Genomic DNA, 17,581 nt, shown 5'->3' with positions numbered 1-17,581 from the left:
GTGATATCATTTAGACTTTGAAAACGGCCCCCAAACATGAGGCAAATGTGTCTTACTGACCCGACCAGAAAGTTGGCGTGAGCCACAGCGGTGCGTCCCAACACAGCACCTCTGGGGAAGCTTTGCCGTCCTGATTTACTGAAGGATTTCAGGGGGTTGTGCATGAAAACACGCGACGGAGAGGGCTTCGTGGTATAGTGATGCCTTAGTCCTTTTCTTTCCAAAATCCTTCATCAACGAGCAGCCAGCGCAGGAGGGAGCGGGCAGAGCCATGTGTGTGGCTCCGAGTGATCACGGACAGTGAGCCGCCACCCCCCCCCCAGAGCCACAGGGGGCCCAGGGAAGTGGACAGACGCCAGGCTGCCACCCCAACTGGCCAGAGAAGAAGCACATTCTACTCGGGGGGGTCGCAGGGCCTCAGCGTGTGCCTCTGGCCGTCCTCTTTCCCTCCCCAGGGGCTCTCCCGGCAGCAGCCTGCTCTCTGGGGACACAGAACGCATCAGTTCCAACCAACACACAGCTCACACCGTCACTTGTCTCCCACAGTGCCACCACCGCGAGTAAAACAGCCATAACTTCAATCAGGAGAGCTCTCTTGTACGTGAAACTTGAGAAAAACATCTTTACCTGCTGCCGGGTTTTCCGCCCGCACCCTGCAGCGCCCCGAGATTTCCCCAGTTTCAGGGAAGTCCAAGGCCCTAGCCCGGCGGTGCTCTGCTCTGCCTGCGGTCAGAACACAGCGTGGGGCCTGAGCCAGTCTGGGCTCCTCACCCCCAGACCAGACCAGGCGCACCCAGGCCTGGGAGGCCACCTTTAGTGACAAGAGCGAGACGAAGGGAATCCGTGGAGCTCTCTGACGGGGGGAGGTCACAGCTGGAGAAAGGAGCCTTGGGAAGTTTTGTCAAAGCTCGTGGCTCTGACCTCGTATCCTGGATCTTTCCTCAGTCTTTATTGCTAAGCCCCAGCTGCACCAGCTCCAGACGGTGGACCCCTGCCATGTCCCTCACTGCTGGAATCTTGGTGGTCTGCCAGACAAAAGCTTTCCTCGGACCCAGGGTTTGCCATTTCCTCTAATCCCCAGACCCAGGCTGCCTCTCTGTGTAGACTTCCTGAATATCTATAATCAACAACTACCACCAGAGCCAGGCACTCAGCACTTCCCAGGGGCCAGCGCTCCGTGCCGGCCTCTCAGTGGCTAGTTTTCCCATTTGTAAGAAACTGAGCCTGGGGGGTGTTCGGGGGGCTCGATCCGTTAAGCATCCGACTTCAGCTCGGTTCATGATCTCGCAGTCTATGGGTTCGAGCCCCGTGTCAGGCTCTGTGCTGACGGCTCGGAGCCTGGAGCCCGCTTCGGATTCTGTGTCTCCCTCTCTCTCTGCCCCTCCCCAACTCGCTCTCTCTCTCTCTCTCTCTCTCTCAAAAATAAATAAACATTAAAAAAAAAAAAAAAGAATCCAAGCCCAGACTCATGTCAAACTGAGCAACTTGCCATCTTCACACAACCAATGAGCCTATATCCTTAACCACGTATTCAACTTTAGAGACAGGCCACACCGCACCGGTTCAGGTCTGAAATCTGATCATTTCTTCACAGCATTTTGCAACCATAAATGGCCATTATCTAATCATCTATATGGTTTGGTAACACACCTGACCTGCTTTCATTTAAAGTCGTCCACCCTGGAGGGGGTGCCGTCGTAATCCTACAGGGATGCGGGGGTGACAGAGGAGAGGAGGCCCCCAGAGAAATCTGTCACACCATTCCCAAGTTGCCCAGACACGGCGACACGGAGAACTGCTGCGGGGCGGGATCCTGGAGTAATCTCCCGTCCACGACAGAACCCCTGAACTTCCTTTCTCTCTTTGACTTTTTAAAAAGTTGGTGCCGCATTCGTTTTAATGAGCTTCCCCCTAATTTTCGCCTCGACCCTCGATATTTAATATGTTCAATTATCCCCGTGGCTTCCATGCGCGTGTCGGCTGCCAACCACGCATTTGAGAACAGTGCACGGGAACAGGTGTCTCCCGAGTGTCGCGGTTAGAACAGCATCCGCATCGAACGTACAGCCCGTGAGCGCCATGCCCTTCCCCCCCCCACCCCCCCACATAAATGTGCCACCGTCTTCAGAACCAGAGGCCCTGGCGCCTCTCCCTTCTGCTTACGTCTCCGAGGCCTCAGCTGGTGGCGTCCCTTCCCCGGGGACGGAGACACACACGCTGTCTTTCATCCTGTGCCGTGGGCCGCACGGCACTTCCAGTTGGCCGAAGCCCCTGAAATCAGAGCCACCTTGTGCGTACGTGGGACTTAAGCCACAACTGAAAAAGGCGTCTGAGACGTGAGCCGCTGTCGAGCAGGGAGGATGGACAGCGTGTAGGAGAGGAGCCCGGGAGGGGGTCCAGGCTGCCCTGGGGAAGCGCTGTCTTCCCTGGGGGGGGGGCAGTCCCCTCAGCCTCCTTGGCTCACGAGGACACGGGCGGTGATCCCAGAAACCTGATAACGCTACCGGCAAAAACTTTCAAAGCCGTCGGACTTCACTGGGACCCAACAGTGTCATGGGCCCCAGTGCCTTAGAGTCAGGGCTGGTTTTTCTGTGTCGCTTCCTTCTTCTGTGGCCAGCGGGACCCGCCAAGGCCCTGGCTTCGTCTAACTTCACCTAACCACGGGCCTTACTTGGGTCTCTCGTGCTGGGCACCGCAGTGCTGGTGGCGTTTCACAGAACACCGCCACTTTCCAAAGCTGCCCCCGTGTGACACCAGCAGTAATGAAGTCAACTTTCGTTCCAGACCAAAGAAACTTGCATCCCATATTCTGATATGCTAACGTAGGTCTTGTAGGTGAAACGCCTATTTCTGCGTTACGAAATCAAGAGAAATTAAACAATTCTGACTGATGATACAAAAGAAACTCTCGGGGCGCCTGGGTGGCGCAGTCGGTTAAGCGTCCAACTTCAGCCAGGTCACGATCTCGCGGTCCATGAGTTCAAGCCTCGCATCGGGCTCTGGGCTGATGGCTCGGAGCCTGGAGCCTGTTTCCGATTCTGTGTCTCCCTCTCTCTCTCTGCCCCTCCCCCGTTCATGCTCTGTCTCACTCTGTCCCAAAATTAAATAAAAAACGTTGAAAAAAAAATTAAATTAAAAAAAAAGAAAGAAAGAAACTCTCTCACCGTGAGCTCTGCTTTGCCATCACCTGCACCTGTGAGGAAGTGCGCGTCTAACTTCCCAGGTGTTTTGAAGCCTGTCAAAGCGGGTCTCTGAACTCTATTCTAAGGAACCAGAAAACATGGTCTCCCACACTCACCTTTGGGTTTTATTACAAATCAGTGCAGCGTAAGTTAACAAACCCCATAAAAGAAATGTTATACGCCCCTTCAACGGACGCAACCTTGTCAGGATTGCTTAAAATACTTCAATGTTTTGGCACAGACGTTCAATGTTAAGTTTCATGGCTGAACGTTAATGATCAGATCACCGAGGCCAAAGGGTGTGAGTACGGACAGGCTTGTGAAGCTCTTGTTCATTTTCCCATGTTACTGTCTCAACTCCCGGCCCCAGCCATCGCCGTTCAAATGGAAAGCCAGAGACCCACCTGTCACTTGGTCATCTCCCCTGCTCCTGCCCCACAGCAGGAGTCACCTGCCTCCCAAGACCAGATCAGACAGCATCATAATCACCTTTGTTTCTGAAGTCTAGGCTTGCACTCCCCCCTGCCTCCTCCTGGGAGTTTTCGTTGTGTGTGTGGCCCATGGCACGTCCCTTTCAGATTCTCCACGAGGCCCTGGGGTCTAGAATCAATGCTGAAGAAGGCAGGACGGGCACCTTCTGCAGGGTGCAGGGACACCCATCGACCCCATTCCCCTGTGCTCCTGTGGACATCACTCACGGCACACAGCATGCCCCCCCCGAAAGAAAGGCGCCCTGGGGAGGAATCCATCCTGATTTCCGGAAACTAACACCTGTAGGCTTTAAGTTAGCTTCATTCCAAGACACTGGAATGTGACGACGCTGAGCTCAGGGTCAGGGATTAAATACATCAGGAGCCTGATAACGGATTTGGTTGTGGAAGGATAGACACGGAGGAAGCTTGGAAATCCACTGGCAATTAATTGACAGAGGTCCACAGATGTGGCCCACTGCCCCCAGTGGCTCACAGAAACCTGTGACGGGGTTCTGCATCTTGGACCAGGTTCTCCTTCTACCATGCCGTCTGCTTCTCTGATTCGTCAGAGACCACGGTCTAAGCTTTTAGAAACTATTCAACAACAATCACTATGCTCGTTCCCTGACTTTCATTTTCAATCTTCCCGAACACAGCTTTTGAGGTGAAATTACTGAATCAATCTTACACTTTGAATGATGTGCTGCCCCAGGGCCCACACTGTCGGCAGAACTTAACTTTAAAGAATTTGTTAAAATCACATTCGTTATTCACCTTCTTATTAGGCCCTAAGCCGCATCCCTCGCTGTTTTTCTCTATTACTACTCAACAGCCAGCCCCAAAGTTGCTTTGCTTTATTGCAAGCATGGAATGGTTAGGGGCATCTGGGGGGCTCAGTCGGTTAAGCGTCCAACTTCAGCTCAGGTCATGATCTCATGGTTCGTGAGTTCGAGCCCCGCGTCAGGCTCTGTGCTGACAGTTTAGAGCCTGGAGCCTGCTTCGGATTCTGTGTCTCCCTCTCCCTCTGCCCCTCCCCTGCTCGTGCACTGTCTCTGTCTCTGTCTCTCTCAAAAATAAGTAAACATTAAAAAATTAAAAAAAAAAAAAAAACAAGCATGGAACAGTTAGAACCCAGCAATCCTTGAAAAGCCACGTCACTGATCTCTCACCCGGACACAATGGCAGTAACCATTATTTATCATTCTAAAAAGCGATACCAGGAACTTTAGAGAACTCTCCTCATACAACAGAAATAAACTTTCTTTCTTGGCTGTGGTTCAGGAAAGGGAGAGATGAGGAAGAGTGTTAGAAAGGTTTTATTTGGTTCTGAAAGGTAGGCAGTGTCTGCCCTCTCCACAGCTTTGGGGGGCTCAGCCCTGGGTCTCTGAACCGTTGAGAGCCGGGCCCCCGTAAGCCCCTCGCTGAGCCAGGCCCTGCGCCCGTGTACAGCTGCTTCTGGAGCGTGGCTAGGTCGAAGACGCACATGTGCCAAAAAGTGTGCCAGAACAGCTGAACAAATAGCCTTTTCTGCCCAGCGGACGTCAGCACATAACAATTATGGCCCCGAAGAGCCAGAAGTCCTGTTCCCTGGTTCCCCTCCTGTTTCCGGTCACATCCCCTAAATTAGGATTCTGAGGATGGCAGCACCCTTGTGCAGACAGGGGACAGGGGTGTGGTCTGTCACCCCTCGGCCTCGGCGTGGGGATGGGGGCGGTTTCTGCAGGGCCGTGGCCACCTGAGGACGCGTCAGACCTCACGGGGTGAGGAGGAGGCCCGTACGGTGCCATCAGTAGGACAACAAGTACCCAGGAATAAAACCAGTGACATCTGTGTAAGACCTTCACTGAAAACAAGACGCTGCGGAGAGAAACTGAATAATGCCTAAGAGAGTGCAACAACACAGCCGTTCAAATTATACCAAATACATCACGTTCAATATATTGGAACTGCTGAAATGTCCATTTGCCCTAAATTAAAACATAAAATTAAAGTAAAAGAGAAAGAACAAGGGGCAGCCTGTTTGGGGACAAGAGCTGACGGTAATCTACGAAGGTCAATTTCAGGGTTGGCTTGACCAAAATTGTAACAGGGGTCAAATTTGTCACTCAACCCTTTTCTCACTGACTCACTAATTTAGCCACAAAAACTACCACAGCGAGATACCACCTCACACCTGTCAAAATGGCTAAAATGAACAACTCAGACAACAAGAGATGTTGGCGAGGGTATGGAGAAAGGGGAACCCTCTTGCACGGCTGGTGGGAATGCAAACTGGTGCAGCCGCTCTGGAAAACAGTATGGAGGTCCCTCAAAAAATTAAAAATAGAACTACCCTGTGACCCAGCAATTGCACTCCTAGGTATTTATCCAAAGGATGTGAAAGTGCTGATTCGAAGGGGCACATGCACCCCAACGTTTACAGCAACACTATCAACAATAGCCAAAGTATGGAAAGAGCCCAAATGTCCATCGATGGATGAATGGATAAAGATGTGTGTGTGTGTGTGTGCGTGTGTGTGTGTGTGTACACACACACACATACATACATACATATACATAAAATGGAACACTACTTGGTGATCAAAGAGAATGAAATCTTGCCATTTGCAACAACGTGGATGGAACTAGAGTATATCACGCTAAGCAAATAAGTCAGGCAGAGAAAGACAAATGTCATATGATTTCACTCACATGTGGAATTTAAGAAACAAAACAGAAGAACAGAAGTGAAGGGAAGGAAAAATAAGATAATAACAGAGAGGGAGGCAAACCATAAGAGGCTCTTAGATACAGAGAACAAATTGAGGGTGGCTGGAGGGAAGGTGGGGGGGGGGATGGGTATTAAGGAGGGCACTTGTGATGAGCACTGGGTGTTGAATGTATGTGATGAATCACTGGATTCTACTCCTGAAACCAAAACTACACTGTAGGTTAACTAACTTGAATTTAAACAAATAAATTTAAAAAAAATTACACACCATGTAATTTCATCACATATATTTACTGAACACGTTCTCAGCCCTCAAGAAACCTGTAGTCTGACAAAGGAGGCAATGATGAGCACAGTTAGCATACAGTGAGGGTGTTGAGGCAGAGGAAGGAATCCAGATACCCCCCAGGGTAGTGGCAGGTGTGTGTGGGGGTGGGGAGTGGAGGGCAGGTGGAAATTATGGAAGGTACTTCTGGAATAGGTAACTCCCAGCTGCATAAAAAATGGAACAGCCTTATGGAAAAAGAAGAAAGGTATTTTGAGAAAAGGAAACAGCACGTTCCAGAGCCTGGAGAGGGCAGCTGGGCGGCTGGAGCACTGGGTGCTAGAGAGGCCAGGGGCCTGTAGGGCTCTAGATGCCCACAGGCAGGGACAGGGTGGCCTTGTGCAAAGACCAAGGGGAGGACTGTCTTGAAGGAACAAGCTTCCCTACCATTTAATCAGGGACGTGCAACCTACAGAAAATATGCTCAAATGGTGTGTTAGTCAGGGTAGGCTCACATTAAGAGATGCAACAAACAGCCCCTCCAATATCAGTGGTTTAATACAAGAAAGTTTATTTCTCATTAATTTCACACTCCCATGTAGACTTCCTCCCCACAGGCTTTCAGGGATGGATCTCCTTCCATCTAAGGACTCCACCATGTTTTAGGGCGTCAGCATTCTCTGCTGGAAGGTGAGGGAAGCAAGGAAGAGATGGGGATTACCCGGAGGAAGGTTATTTGGGCTCCGGGCCTGGCAGAGTCACATATCACTTCTCCCATCTTCACTGACCATAACTCTGTCCCATGACCTACTAGCTGCAAAGGAAGCTGGGAAATACAATCTCATGTGTGTCCAGGAGGAAAGTACAGGGTATTGTCTGCCCTAAGGGCAAATTAATGTCTGAGAGATTTTTTTTCTTTATATTTAAAGCCAAGTTTATTAGTGATGTATTATGCTAGACCAGGATTCAGCAAACTACAGCTGCAGGGTCAAATCTGGCACACCACTAATTCTCTCTCTCCCTCCTCCTCCTACTGGTAGGTAATAACACCTACCCATCATCATGGTAGGTGTTATTACGCCCATTCTAGAGCTGAGGACACCAAGGCTGAGGCAGATTCTGTGACTTGCCCTCAAAGTTGAAATACAGAGGAGCTGGCATTTAGGCCCAGATCTATCAAATCCCAAAGATACATCAGAAAGTGTAAATATCGATGCCATATCTGTTGGATATCCCATTCGGTTGTGCCCCTGCCTCTCCCCAGAGCTCTATTCAGGTTTGCCAAAATTCGCAGGGAGTGTGGTCCAGCTGTGGGCACCCCAGCCCAGTCAGTTATGGGATTTTGCTGTCAGCTGCCCATCTTTGGAGAGCCCCAAGCTTCTGCAGATCAACAGAGGTTTTTCACCAGGTACAATCTGGGACTCGTGCCTCCAGGGAAAGGGATGATGCTTTTGTCCCAAGGTCTCAGAGTGTCTGGAGAAGTGGCACTTGCTTCAACCACACATAAGGCTGTTCCTCTCATGATATTCTCGGCATGCTCCTCATAAAGGAACACTCAGCATGTCTCCATGGACCACCTCCATGGGAAAAATGAAGATTCCCAAACCCCACCTCAGTCCTTTGATTCCAAATCTCTGAATAGAAAAGCAGTGTTCTGGAAGGTAGGTCTGAAACAATATCTAGACCATACTCGTAGGTATGGAAATGGAAAATATGAGATAATGTTAAGATTCACGAAGGGCAGCAAAAGAAGGTCCAACTTATGTCTAATTAGAATCCCAAAAGGAAAAAACAGAGCACGGAAAAGGTAACACCGAAGAGATAATGGCTGAGAGTTACCCAGGACTTATTAAAAAGAACCAAAATTCACAGTTGAAGGAAATACAACAATTGGTTCATTTAATGAATATTTACTGAGTGCCTATTATATGCCAGATGCCTTTCAGAGGCAACGTACACCAATCTGGGTAAACAAAAGAAGTACCCACTTAGATACAACCTGAGAGAAAAAGGATGGTTAGATGGTCAGCAGATTTCTCCAAAGCAAAACGAAAGCTTTAAGACAGAAGTAACATCTTCAGAGCACTGAGGAAAAATAATTGGCAACACAGAACTATTTTCCTACCAAAACCATCTTTCAAGAATAATGGTGAACAATGGCTGGCTTGGTCAGTGGAGCGTGTGACTCTTGATCTCAGGGATGTGGGTTTGAGCCCCATGTGGGGTGCAGAGATTACTTAAAAATAAAATCTTGGGGCGCCTGGGTGGCGCAGTCGGTTGAGCGTCCGACTTCAGCCAGGTCACGATCTCGCGGTCCGGGAGTTCGAGCCCCACGTCGGGCTCTGGGCTGATGGCTCGGAGCCTGGAGCCTGTTTCCGATTCTGTGTCTCCCTCTCTCTCTGTCCCTCCCCCGTTCATGCTCTGTCTCTCTCTGTCCCAAAAATAAATAAACGTTGAAAAAAAAATAATAAAATAAAATAAAATCTTCTCGGGGCACCCGGGTGGCTCAGTTGGTTGAGTGTCTGACTCTTGATTTCAGCTCAGGTCATGGATCCCAGGGTCATGGGATTGGGCTCTCTGCTGCTAGCAGATTCTCTCTCTCCCTCTCCCCTCCCCTGCTTGTGTGCTCTCTCTCCCTCTCTCTGTCTCTCTCAAAAATATAAATAAATAAATAAATAAATAAATAAATAAATAAATAAATAAAAGATTCCTAACTTGTTGAGGAGAAGTTTGCAGTATTAAATTTAGGCTCTGTGAAGTAAACATAGCAAAATGTCAAGGGTAACCACTGAAAGAATTGAAATAAAAAATCTAAATTCCAAACGAACGAAGGCACAAAATAGAGTAAGAAAAACAAATTGAAAAATCATCTTTTAAAGGAAGGAAAAAGCATAGAAAGAACAAGACAAAGAAAATAGTGTAGTACAACAGGCGCAAATATACCAATTAATACAATGAACATAAAGAGACTAAGGATAGCAGTTAAAAACTAAAGTTATATGCATTTTATAAAAGATACATATAAATATCAGAACATGGGAAGCTTGAAAGTCAGAGATAGCGTAAAATACAGCAGGCAAATATTAACTGAAAGAAAACTGGAGTAGCTACATTAGTCTCAAACAAAAGAGACCTTAAAACAATATACAGCATGGATTTTAGCTAGGGTCCCTACACCTATAAAAGGTTCAATTCAGTATGTAGGTTAAAAGCAAATTCTAAATTTGTAGACACAGACATCTAATAAAACTGCCCCATGGATGTGACTTTTTAAGTCTGCTGGAAAAATAGGGAGGAACTGACAAACCCACAAACATAATGACAAATTTCAATACCTATGAGTTAATTTTGACAGACCAAGCAAATGGAAAGTTTAACAGCATAAGTGACAAGCTTCAAATATGGGGCATCTATAAACCCTGCACCCAACAGCTAAAGACTGTACATCGTTGTTTTTTTTTAATATTTATTTTTGAGAGAGAGAGACAGAGCACAAGGGAGGGGGGCAGGGGCTGAGAGAGAGGGAGACACAGAATCTGAAGCAGGCTCCAGGAGCCAGGCTGTCAGCGCAGACATGGGACGCGAACCCACAAACTGCAAGATCATGACCTGAGCTGAAGTCTGACGCTCAACCTACTGAGCCACCCACGTGTCCCAAGACTGTACATTTTTGTGGAGCACGCAGGGAACATTTATGAAAATCGACCTCTTAAAGGCCAAAAAGCAAGTTTCGATAAAGTCTAAAGAGGCCGTGTCACACAGACCTTGTTCTCCGACCATTCCCAAGTTAAACAATTAAACAACAATTAAAAGTCAACAATTAAAAGATAAAAGCATCAGCACACAGTTGAAAGTTTAAAACAAGCCTCTAAATAAATCATGGGCCAAAGAGAAAACAATAATGGAAATTACAAATACTGAGAATGAAATATTAAAATTAGCTTTTCAAAACTTGTCGGATACAGTCAAAAAAGTACATAGAAGGAAATCTATAGCTTTAAATATTTATACTAGAAAAGAAGAAAGGCTGAAAATAACTGAGCTATGGATCGAACGTAAATCGGAAGAAGCATACCAAAAGTAAATCCAAGAAACAAGAACAAATAATAAAGAGGAGAAATTAATGAAATGAAAGTGAACAGCCACATATTTGGGTCTTCAAAGTAGTAGTAAAACAGATGTCCTCCTGGTGAGGTTGATATAGCCAAAAAAAAAAAAAAAAAAAAAAAAAAAGGAGGTCCAAATCATATTAGAAATAAAAACAGTACAAAAACAAGATCTTTCTCAAATACCCAGAGCAAATCAGAGACTGAGCACAGACTAAAACGTGGGCCTGGATAGATTCTCTCCAGTTTCCACAGCAGCGCAATTCCATGCTTGACAACAGAGAGGCCAGGATGCTGGCGGCACTGATGTCTGTGGGTTGACCTTATGTCGTGGGACAGACATTCAAGAGGCAAAGCAGAGACATGTGAAGCCCCACAGATCAAAGCAGCCATCACTCTCTCCGGCTACTTCCCTCAAATGGACTTTACTTTTATTGTGGGAAAAAAAAAGATCTGGAAAGGAAAAATAAGCATGATCGGACTATTTTTAAAAGGTGCTCTGAAGCCCAGTTCCTAGTGAGACCCTAGAGGGAACTTCTTTTTCTTTCTTTCTTTCTTTCTTTCTTTCTTTCTTTCTTTCTTTCTTCCTTCCTTCCTTCCTTCCTTCCTTCCTTCCTTCCTTCCTTCCTTCCTTCCTTTCTTTTTCCCATTTATGGTATACAAGCAAGCATTTAAAAGTCCTAACATCCATTTCAAAGACTCACTCCCTAGGCAATGAATTGAAATACTGGGGTGGGGGGAGGGGGCTCGGACTTCTCTGCATTATATCATGCTTAATTCTGGCCAGTGTCTGACAAGCAGACAAGGCCAAGGTTCAGACTTAGAAAGTCTGCGCTGAGAAAGCTACATGCAGGTGGAAAATCTACTGCCTCGCCTTGAGCAAGAGAAGTAACTGAGGGAGCTGGATTTAAATGGCCCTGCACTTGGCCTTGGCTTCTGACTTCACTCCCCGGAGCCGTTCTGCTTCGAAAGATGGAAAGACAGTGGGTGAGGTGCCAATGTCCATTCTGCAATGTCCACATCAAGAGGAGACAGCCATTCTCATCCGCCGGTCTGGCTGTATGGCTGACCCCGTTCCTGCCACCGGGCAATGAAATACAATGGCAGGTTGGGCCGAGGAATGAAGTCAACACGAAGAGGCCCCCGGGATTTCCTGCAGCTTCTAAAGTGTGAGTGGTTGGCGGGGATGAGGAGAAAGGGGAAGCCTTTCCAAGAACCAAGTCCAAGTTGCCTGGACTTTCCCGAAGACTTCAAACGCCGTATGGAAGACAGGAGGACGATTTACATTCACGACCCTTAGATCTGATCCCAACTGGGCTACTTAAAAGGTCTGGGACTCTGGCAGGTCCTTCCACCTCAGGTACCTCTTCTACAAAGCCGGGACAGCGATGTCTCCTCACAGGGGTGCAAAGATGAAATAGAATAGCCAGACAGAGACATCCGGGAGTCTGGTCTGCCCTTCTCCCTTCTAAACTCTTGCAGTTCACCCTCTTTCCACGATTAATACGTTAGACTCTGAGCCTACAAAAACACATTGGATACACCGTGTTAACCAAACACAGAAGGATAGTTCCTTGAATGCTGACAGAATATGAAAGCACAAAAACTAAACAGATCCTATTCAAAACCCAAGGCAGCAAAATATCAGCCAGGCAGAACTCTGAAAGCGAATGAGTCACTCTGAATGGCGGACCTTCCTAAATGGAAGGGGGGGAGGTGGGGGTTCCTCTTAAGAATCAATACATTAAAAGCAAACAAGCCAGAAGAAGCAAACAGTTTGGGACTTGAAAACAAAACAAAACTCTCCAACATGCTTCAAAGACTTGTCGGTGGCCTTAAGGAGGGCCTGCTATCATTCAACTTTTCCTTGAAGATTTTTATCATTGTTCTAAGCGCACGGAGCAGCAATCCAGCGATACCGCTGATGGACGGCATCTGTAGGACGTCATCCAACCTCCAATTTTACAGATGAGAAAGCTAAGCCCAGGGAGGTTAAGCGATCCACTCGAGCCACACAGCTCGCTGCAGACAGTGCCACACCGGGTCTCCTGCCCTTCCGCCTGCCACGCGCTACCTTTTTTCTTTTTATTTTTTTTTATTTATTTTTTTTATTTTTTTTTTTCAACGTTTATTTATTTTTGGGACAGAGAGAGACAGAGCATGAACGGGGGAGGGGCAGAGAGAGAGGGAGACACAGAATCGGAAACAGGCTCCAGGCTCTGAGCCATCAGCCCAGAGCCTGACGCGGGGCTCGAACTCACGGACCGCGAGATCGTGACCTGGCTGAAGTCGGACGCTTAACCGACTGCGCCACCCAGGCGCCCCTACCTTTGGGGAGCCACTGACCTTCATAAAACTACCTGTCCCTCCTTGAAATAAGCCCAGATCACTTGAAACAACTCCAGAACCCCAAAATGTTTCTAAAGAATTGGGGCACCAACTCACAGATTTTTACGTCTCCTTTCTCCGATGTCTAGGGATCACGTCTGCTCACAGAAACCCCGCTTGAGTGCGTGTGCCTTTAGCTTTAGAGGCTTATCTGATTCTTCATTTGAGGCTTATATGTCTTCACAAATCAGGTGTCCTCTCTCCAAATGGTATCTTCCGATTTGCCTGGGAAGTAGGCACTGAGCAGCCAGGTGAAGGGCTATACACAGAGCCACCTAACCGGTGCGGCTCTAAGCAAGTACTAGTGACAATGCCCCGTCCTACCGAAGTCCACCCCCTGCCCATTTCAACTATGAGATCCTTAACCACAAGGCCACCATAGTTTATACAGCAGTCATCAGCATCACCCACAGGTTAGGTAGAAATTAAATCACCCCAAACACACACACACACACTGCCTGGCTGGGCTGCCAGGAGTTCTACAGCACATAGTACGGGACCACACACGCTTGGCACTCTACAGAATATGCGTGAACTGGGGGCACCTGGGTGGCTCAGTCGGATAAGTGTGAGACTCTTGATTTCGGCTCAAGGTTCGGGAGTTCAAGCCCCACATATGGCTCCCAGTGCAGAGCCTGCTTGGGAGTCTCTCTCCCTCCCTCTTTCTCTGCCCCCCCCCCCCCCCCCCCCCCGCTCACTTGCTCACTCTCTTTCTCTCAAAATAGAGAAACAGATTTTTGGGGCCGCTGGGTGGCTCAGTTGGTTAAGCGTCCGACTTCAGCTCAGGTCAATCTCACAGTTCGTGAGTTCCAGCCCCGCATCGGGCTCTGGGCTGACAGCTCAGAACCTGGAGCCTGCTTCAGAGCCCGTGTCTCCCTCTCTCTCTGCCCCTCCCCTGCTCACACGCTGTCTCTCTCTTTGTCTCCAAAATAAATAAATGTTAAAATTAAAAAAAAAAGAAATAAACTGTAAAAAAAGAATATGCATGAACTCAAAGATCAATCACCCCAACACCAGTGACACCAGACCAAAGAATACCATCAACAGTGACACACTGCTAGAGCTGAATCTAGTGTTTTCTCCATTATTCATGCAGGTGCTTTAAAATGTTTATGACAATAAAGACAAAAGTTTTTCTTTCCTAATTTGCCTGAGCACATTCAATCGTTTCTTTCAGACATTAAATTGACCTAGGATTGCAGACGAAGTTCAATGAAACTGCTAGTTCCTGCCACCCAGCCCCCATAGAGGCAGCCCCCCCGCAGATAAAGACGGCCAAACTGCCTTCCCAGCCCGGGGTAGGAACGGCAGTGCAGCCAGGGCTGAGGGGCCATGCAACCCCCAATGCACTGCATGCCCAAACACACCTAGGGAAATGGGGGGACTGCCACCACCTGGCCCAAGCAGCCACTCCCAGGAAGGTGGGAGGGGGTCTGCTTCGTAAGGCTTGAAGCCTCTTCTGCTGCCCTCCTGTAATTTATTAGAAGGGGGAAAAAAGAAAGAAAGAAAGAATTAAAACTCTTTTTTTTTTTTTTAACGTTTATTCATTTTTGAGAGACAGAGCATGAGTGGGGTAAGCGGCAGAGAGGGAGGGAGACACAGTCCGAAGCAGGCTCCGGGCTCCAGGCTCCAAGCTGCAGCACAGACCCTGATGCCGGACTGGAACCCGCGGACTGGGAGATCACGACTCCAGCTGAAGTCAGACCCTTAACCAACCGAGCCCTTCCCCAGGCGCCCCCAAACTCTCAATTCAAAACCTCAGCTCTCCCAACTTCGCTCCGATGTTGCTCTTTGCCCCCAAAGCGGTTTTACCAAAATCGCAACCCGGGAGAGCCTTGACCTTCGTGCCCTCGCGCTTCACGTAATCGTTCGGGCAACCAGGCACCGTCTCGCCCTTCCCTGACCCCCCCCCCAAGACCACAAAGCACTCGGGCCCTGCCCCCCAGCGAGCTGCCCGCCCCGCGGGGCTGCGCTTCCCCGCCGCGAGCCGACCCAACATCGCCCCCCGCGGCGCAAACCCCTCGGGGGGCGACGACGCGCCGCGCGCTGGCCGCTCGGATTCCCCAGGAGGAGCGTGCGGAGCGTCTCCCAACTCAGCATTCGTCCCAGCTTGCGTTCCCTCCCGAAACCCAAGCATCCCCCCACCCCATCCCCCGTCCACTCCCCCCGCAGAGGGACACACACGAGAGGCATTTCCCCGGGCACTCGGGACGCAGCGCTTCTGAGCGCGGGATGAACCCGGTCGGTTCCCCCCCCCCCCCGCCCCGAGACAACCAACAGGTGCCGGCGCCCCCGCGGCCCTTCCCCGCGGCGTCCCGTCCCGCCGGGGGTTTCTCCCCCACCCCCACTCCGAGCGAGCCCCGACGCCCGTACCTCGCTGACGATGGTGGAGTGGGCCTGGACGTACCGCCAGCCGCCCCGGCAGGGCACGAGCGGCGCCGAGCGGTTGGGGAAGGCGGCGAGCGGGTCGGCGCAGCTGAGCGCGCCCGCCGCCGCGCTGCCGTTGGCCGCCTCCAGGAGGTAGCGCCGGCAGCCGGCGTCGCCGCCGCGCTCGGGGGGCGCCGTGCGGTTCCACTCCTCCTCCGGGCTCCAGCCGCAGCGCTCGGCCAGCGCGGCGGCGCTCGGCCCGCGGCACCAGTAGCGCTCGGGCCGGCTGCCCAGGAAGACCACGCCGACGAAGAGGAAGGCGAAGGTGACGCCCGTCAGGCACAGCAGCAGGAACACGCGCCGCTGGAAGCGCCCGAACTCGCCGGCCCGCTGCAGCGCCTCGTCGAACGAGGGCATGGTGCGCGACCCCGCGGGCGCGTCCTGCCGCCCGCCGCCCGGCCTCCGAGTGAGCGCGCGCCCCGCCGCCGGCCGCCGCCTCACCCCGCCCCGCGCTCCCCGCCTCACGCCCCCGGGCGCCGCGCCCGCCGCCCCCGCCTCCCGCCCGCCCGCCCGCCCGGGCCGCGCTCCCCGGGGACGCGCCGGGGGCCCGGCCCGGGACCGCGAGTGGCGGCCGCGGCCGCCTCCGGCCTGGCGCGGGGCTCCGCCCGGTCCCCGCCGGCAGCCTGCTCTGCGGTCGGCCCCGGGGTCGCGCTCCAGAAGGAAGTTGCAGGGTCGCCCTCCGGTCTCGGTCGCGGCCCCTCGGAGGCCCCCGAGGGCGGCGTCGGAGGTCGTGGGGGGGGGAGGCGGGTGGCGGGGCGGGGACGGACGCCGCGCGCTCCGGGTCCTGCGCCTGTGCCCCGGGAGACGCCCTCGGGCCCTCCAAGCCCTCGGCGCTCAGGGGCCGCCCCGCGCGACCCGCCGCCGAGCCGGCTGCAGGTGGGATTCGAGTTCGGCGACATCTCGGAGACGGTCCAACTTTTTCAAAAAGGCAGCTGGGCGGTCTACGGAGTCCAAGCGCCTCGTTCGCGTTCCGCAAGTTCAAAGTGGGAGAGGACCTCGGGCTGCATTTGGGGCTCCTTAAGCCCGGGCCTTTGCGACCTACTCTCTTGGCCCGAAAGCGCCCGGAGAGGGTGTTGGTTGCTTTGAGCGTTGTTTTTACCTTCTTGACTCGCGCCCCGGAGGTCCGCAGGACTGTGTCCGCACTGGCCCCTGGCGTCCTGGGCCCTGGGCTGCCGTGTCCCGTGCCTCCTGGGTCTTCCCGCGCGGGGTCGCAGCCTGGGACGGTGCTGACCACGCCGCACCGGTCCACACTGCCCACGGCGCTCACCCAGCCCTGGCCTAGCCTATCTGGCCATGTGTTTTCTCAGAATTTCTCTAGCTCTTCTCCCCAGACCCCACCCCATCCTCAGAAAAGCTTTGTATCCTCGTGTTGCTTTTCTGGAAGCTCCCAGAAGCGGGTAGAGCACAGACACGTTTTGTCCTTCCGGATCAAGGACTCGGGAAGCCAGGTTGCCTCTATGCAGCCCGCTTCATCCCCTCACCAGCTCTTGACCTTCGGCAACTCATTGGCCGTCCCAGTATTCTCATCTGTCAAGCGAGGCTAACACCCTCCTGGGGTCTATAAAGTGCCAGAAAAGCACCTGATGCACAGAGCATACCCTTTCATGTGTTGGCTGCTATTACTGTTATTTGTGTCGAGTTAATGCTATGGAGGGTGCAGGGATGTCCTTAGGGTGACAGATACTATGTAGGATAGAGCACCTGGTAGTGTGCAGGCCACACAGCAGGGGCTCACCGATGGGCGGTTTTTATTGTCCTCACCTTCCTTGCCCTGGGCTACTAAGTAAAGCAGATCTACCACCGAGTTAGCAATGATTTCTATGTCCACGTGTCTCCTGCTCCAGGCTGTAGCCCATATTAAAAAAACAAACAAACAAAAAGCCCTTTTTTAACATTTATTTATTTTTGAGAGAGAGACAGACAGAGTGTGAGCAGGGGAGGGGAAGAGAGAGAGGGAGACACAGAATCCAAAGCAGGCTCCAGGCTCTGAGCTGTCAGCACAGCACCCAACACGGGGCTGGAACTCAGGA

At 51.2% G+C, this 17,581-nt stretch overlaps 1 protein-coding gene across 3 annotated transcripts in view; it reads right to left on the bottom strand.

Annotated features, from left to right (window-relative positions):
• Nucleotides 1-15,977, bottom strand: part of SLC22A3 (solute carrier family 22 member 3) — a 96,085-nt gene extending 80,108 nt beyond the window's left edge. For 2 of the 3 annotated variants that reach the window (XM_023254554.2, XR_006598470.1), the window contains exon 1: nt 15,498-15,975. In XM_023254554.2, coding sequence (XP_023110322.1) covers nt 15,498-15,908 — 411 coding nt within the window. In that variant the 5' untranslated portion in view covers nt 15,909-15,975. Of the gene's footprint in view, nt 1-15,497 lie in introns of all 3 variants that reach the window. The other variant, XM_023254555.2, reaches the window with a different exon arrangement.
• Between the last annotated feature and the right edge of the window lie 1,604 nt (nt 15,978-17,581).

The sequence above is a fragment of the Felis catus genome, chromosome B2 (genome assembly GCF_018350175.1).
Source record: "Felis catus isolate Fca126 chromosome B2, F.catus_Fca126_mat1.0, whole genome shotgun sequence".
In the NCBI taxonomy this organism is placed as follows: domain Eukaryota; kingdom Metazoa; phylum Chordata; class Mammalia; order Carnivora; family Felidae; genus Felis; species Felis catus.
The sequence above is the reverse complement of the archived record's forward strand: the minus strand, read 5'-3'. Positions and strand labels throughout refer to the sequence as shown.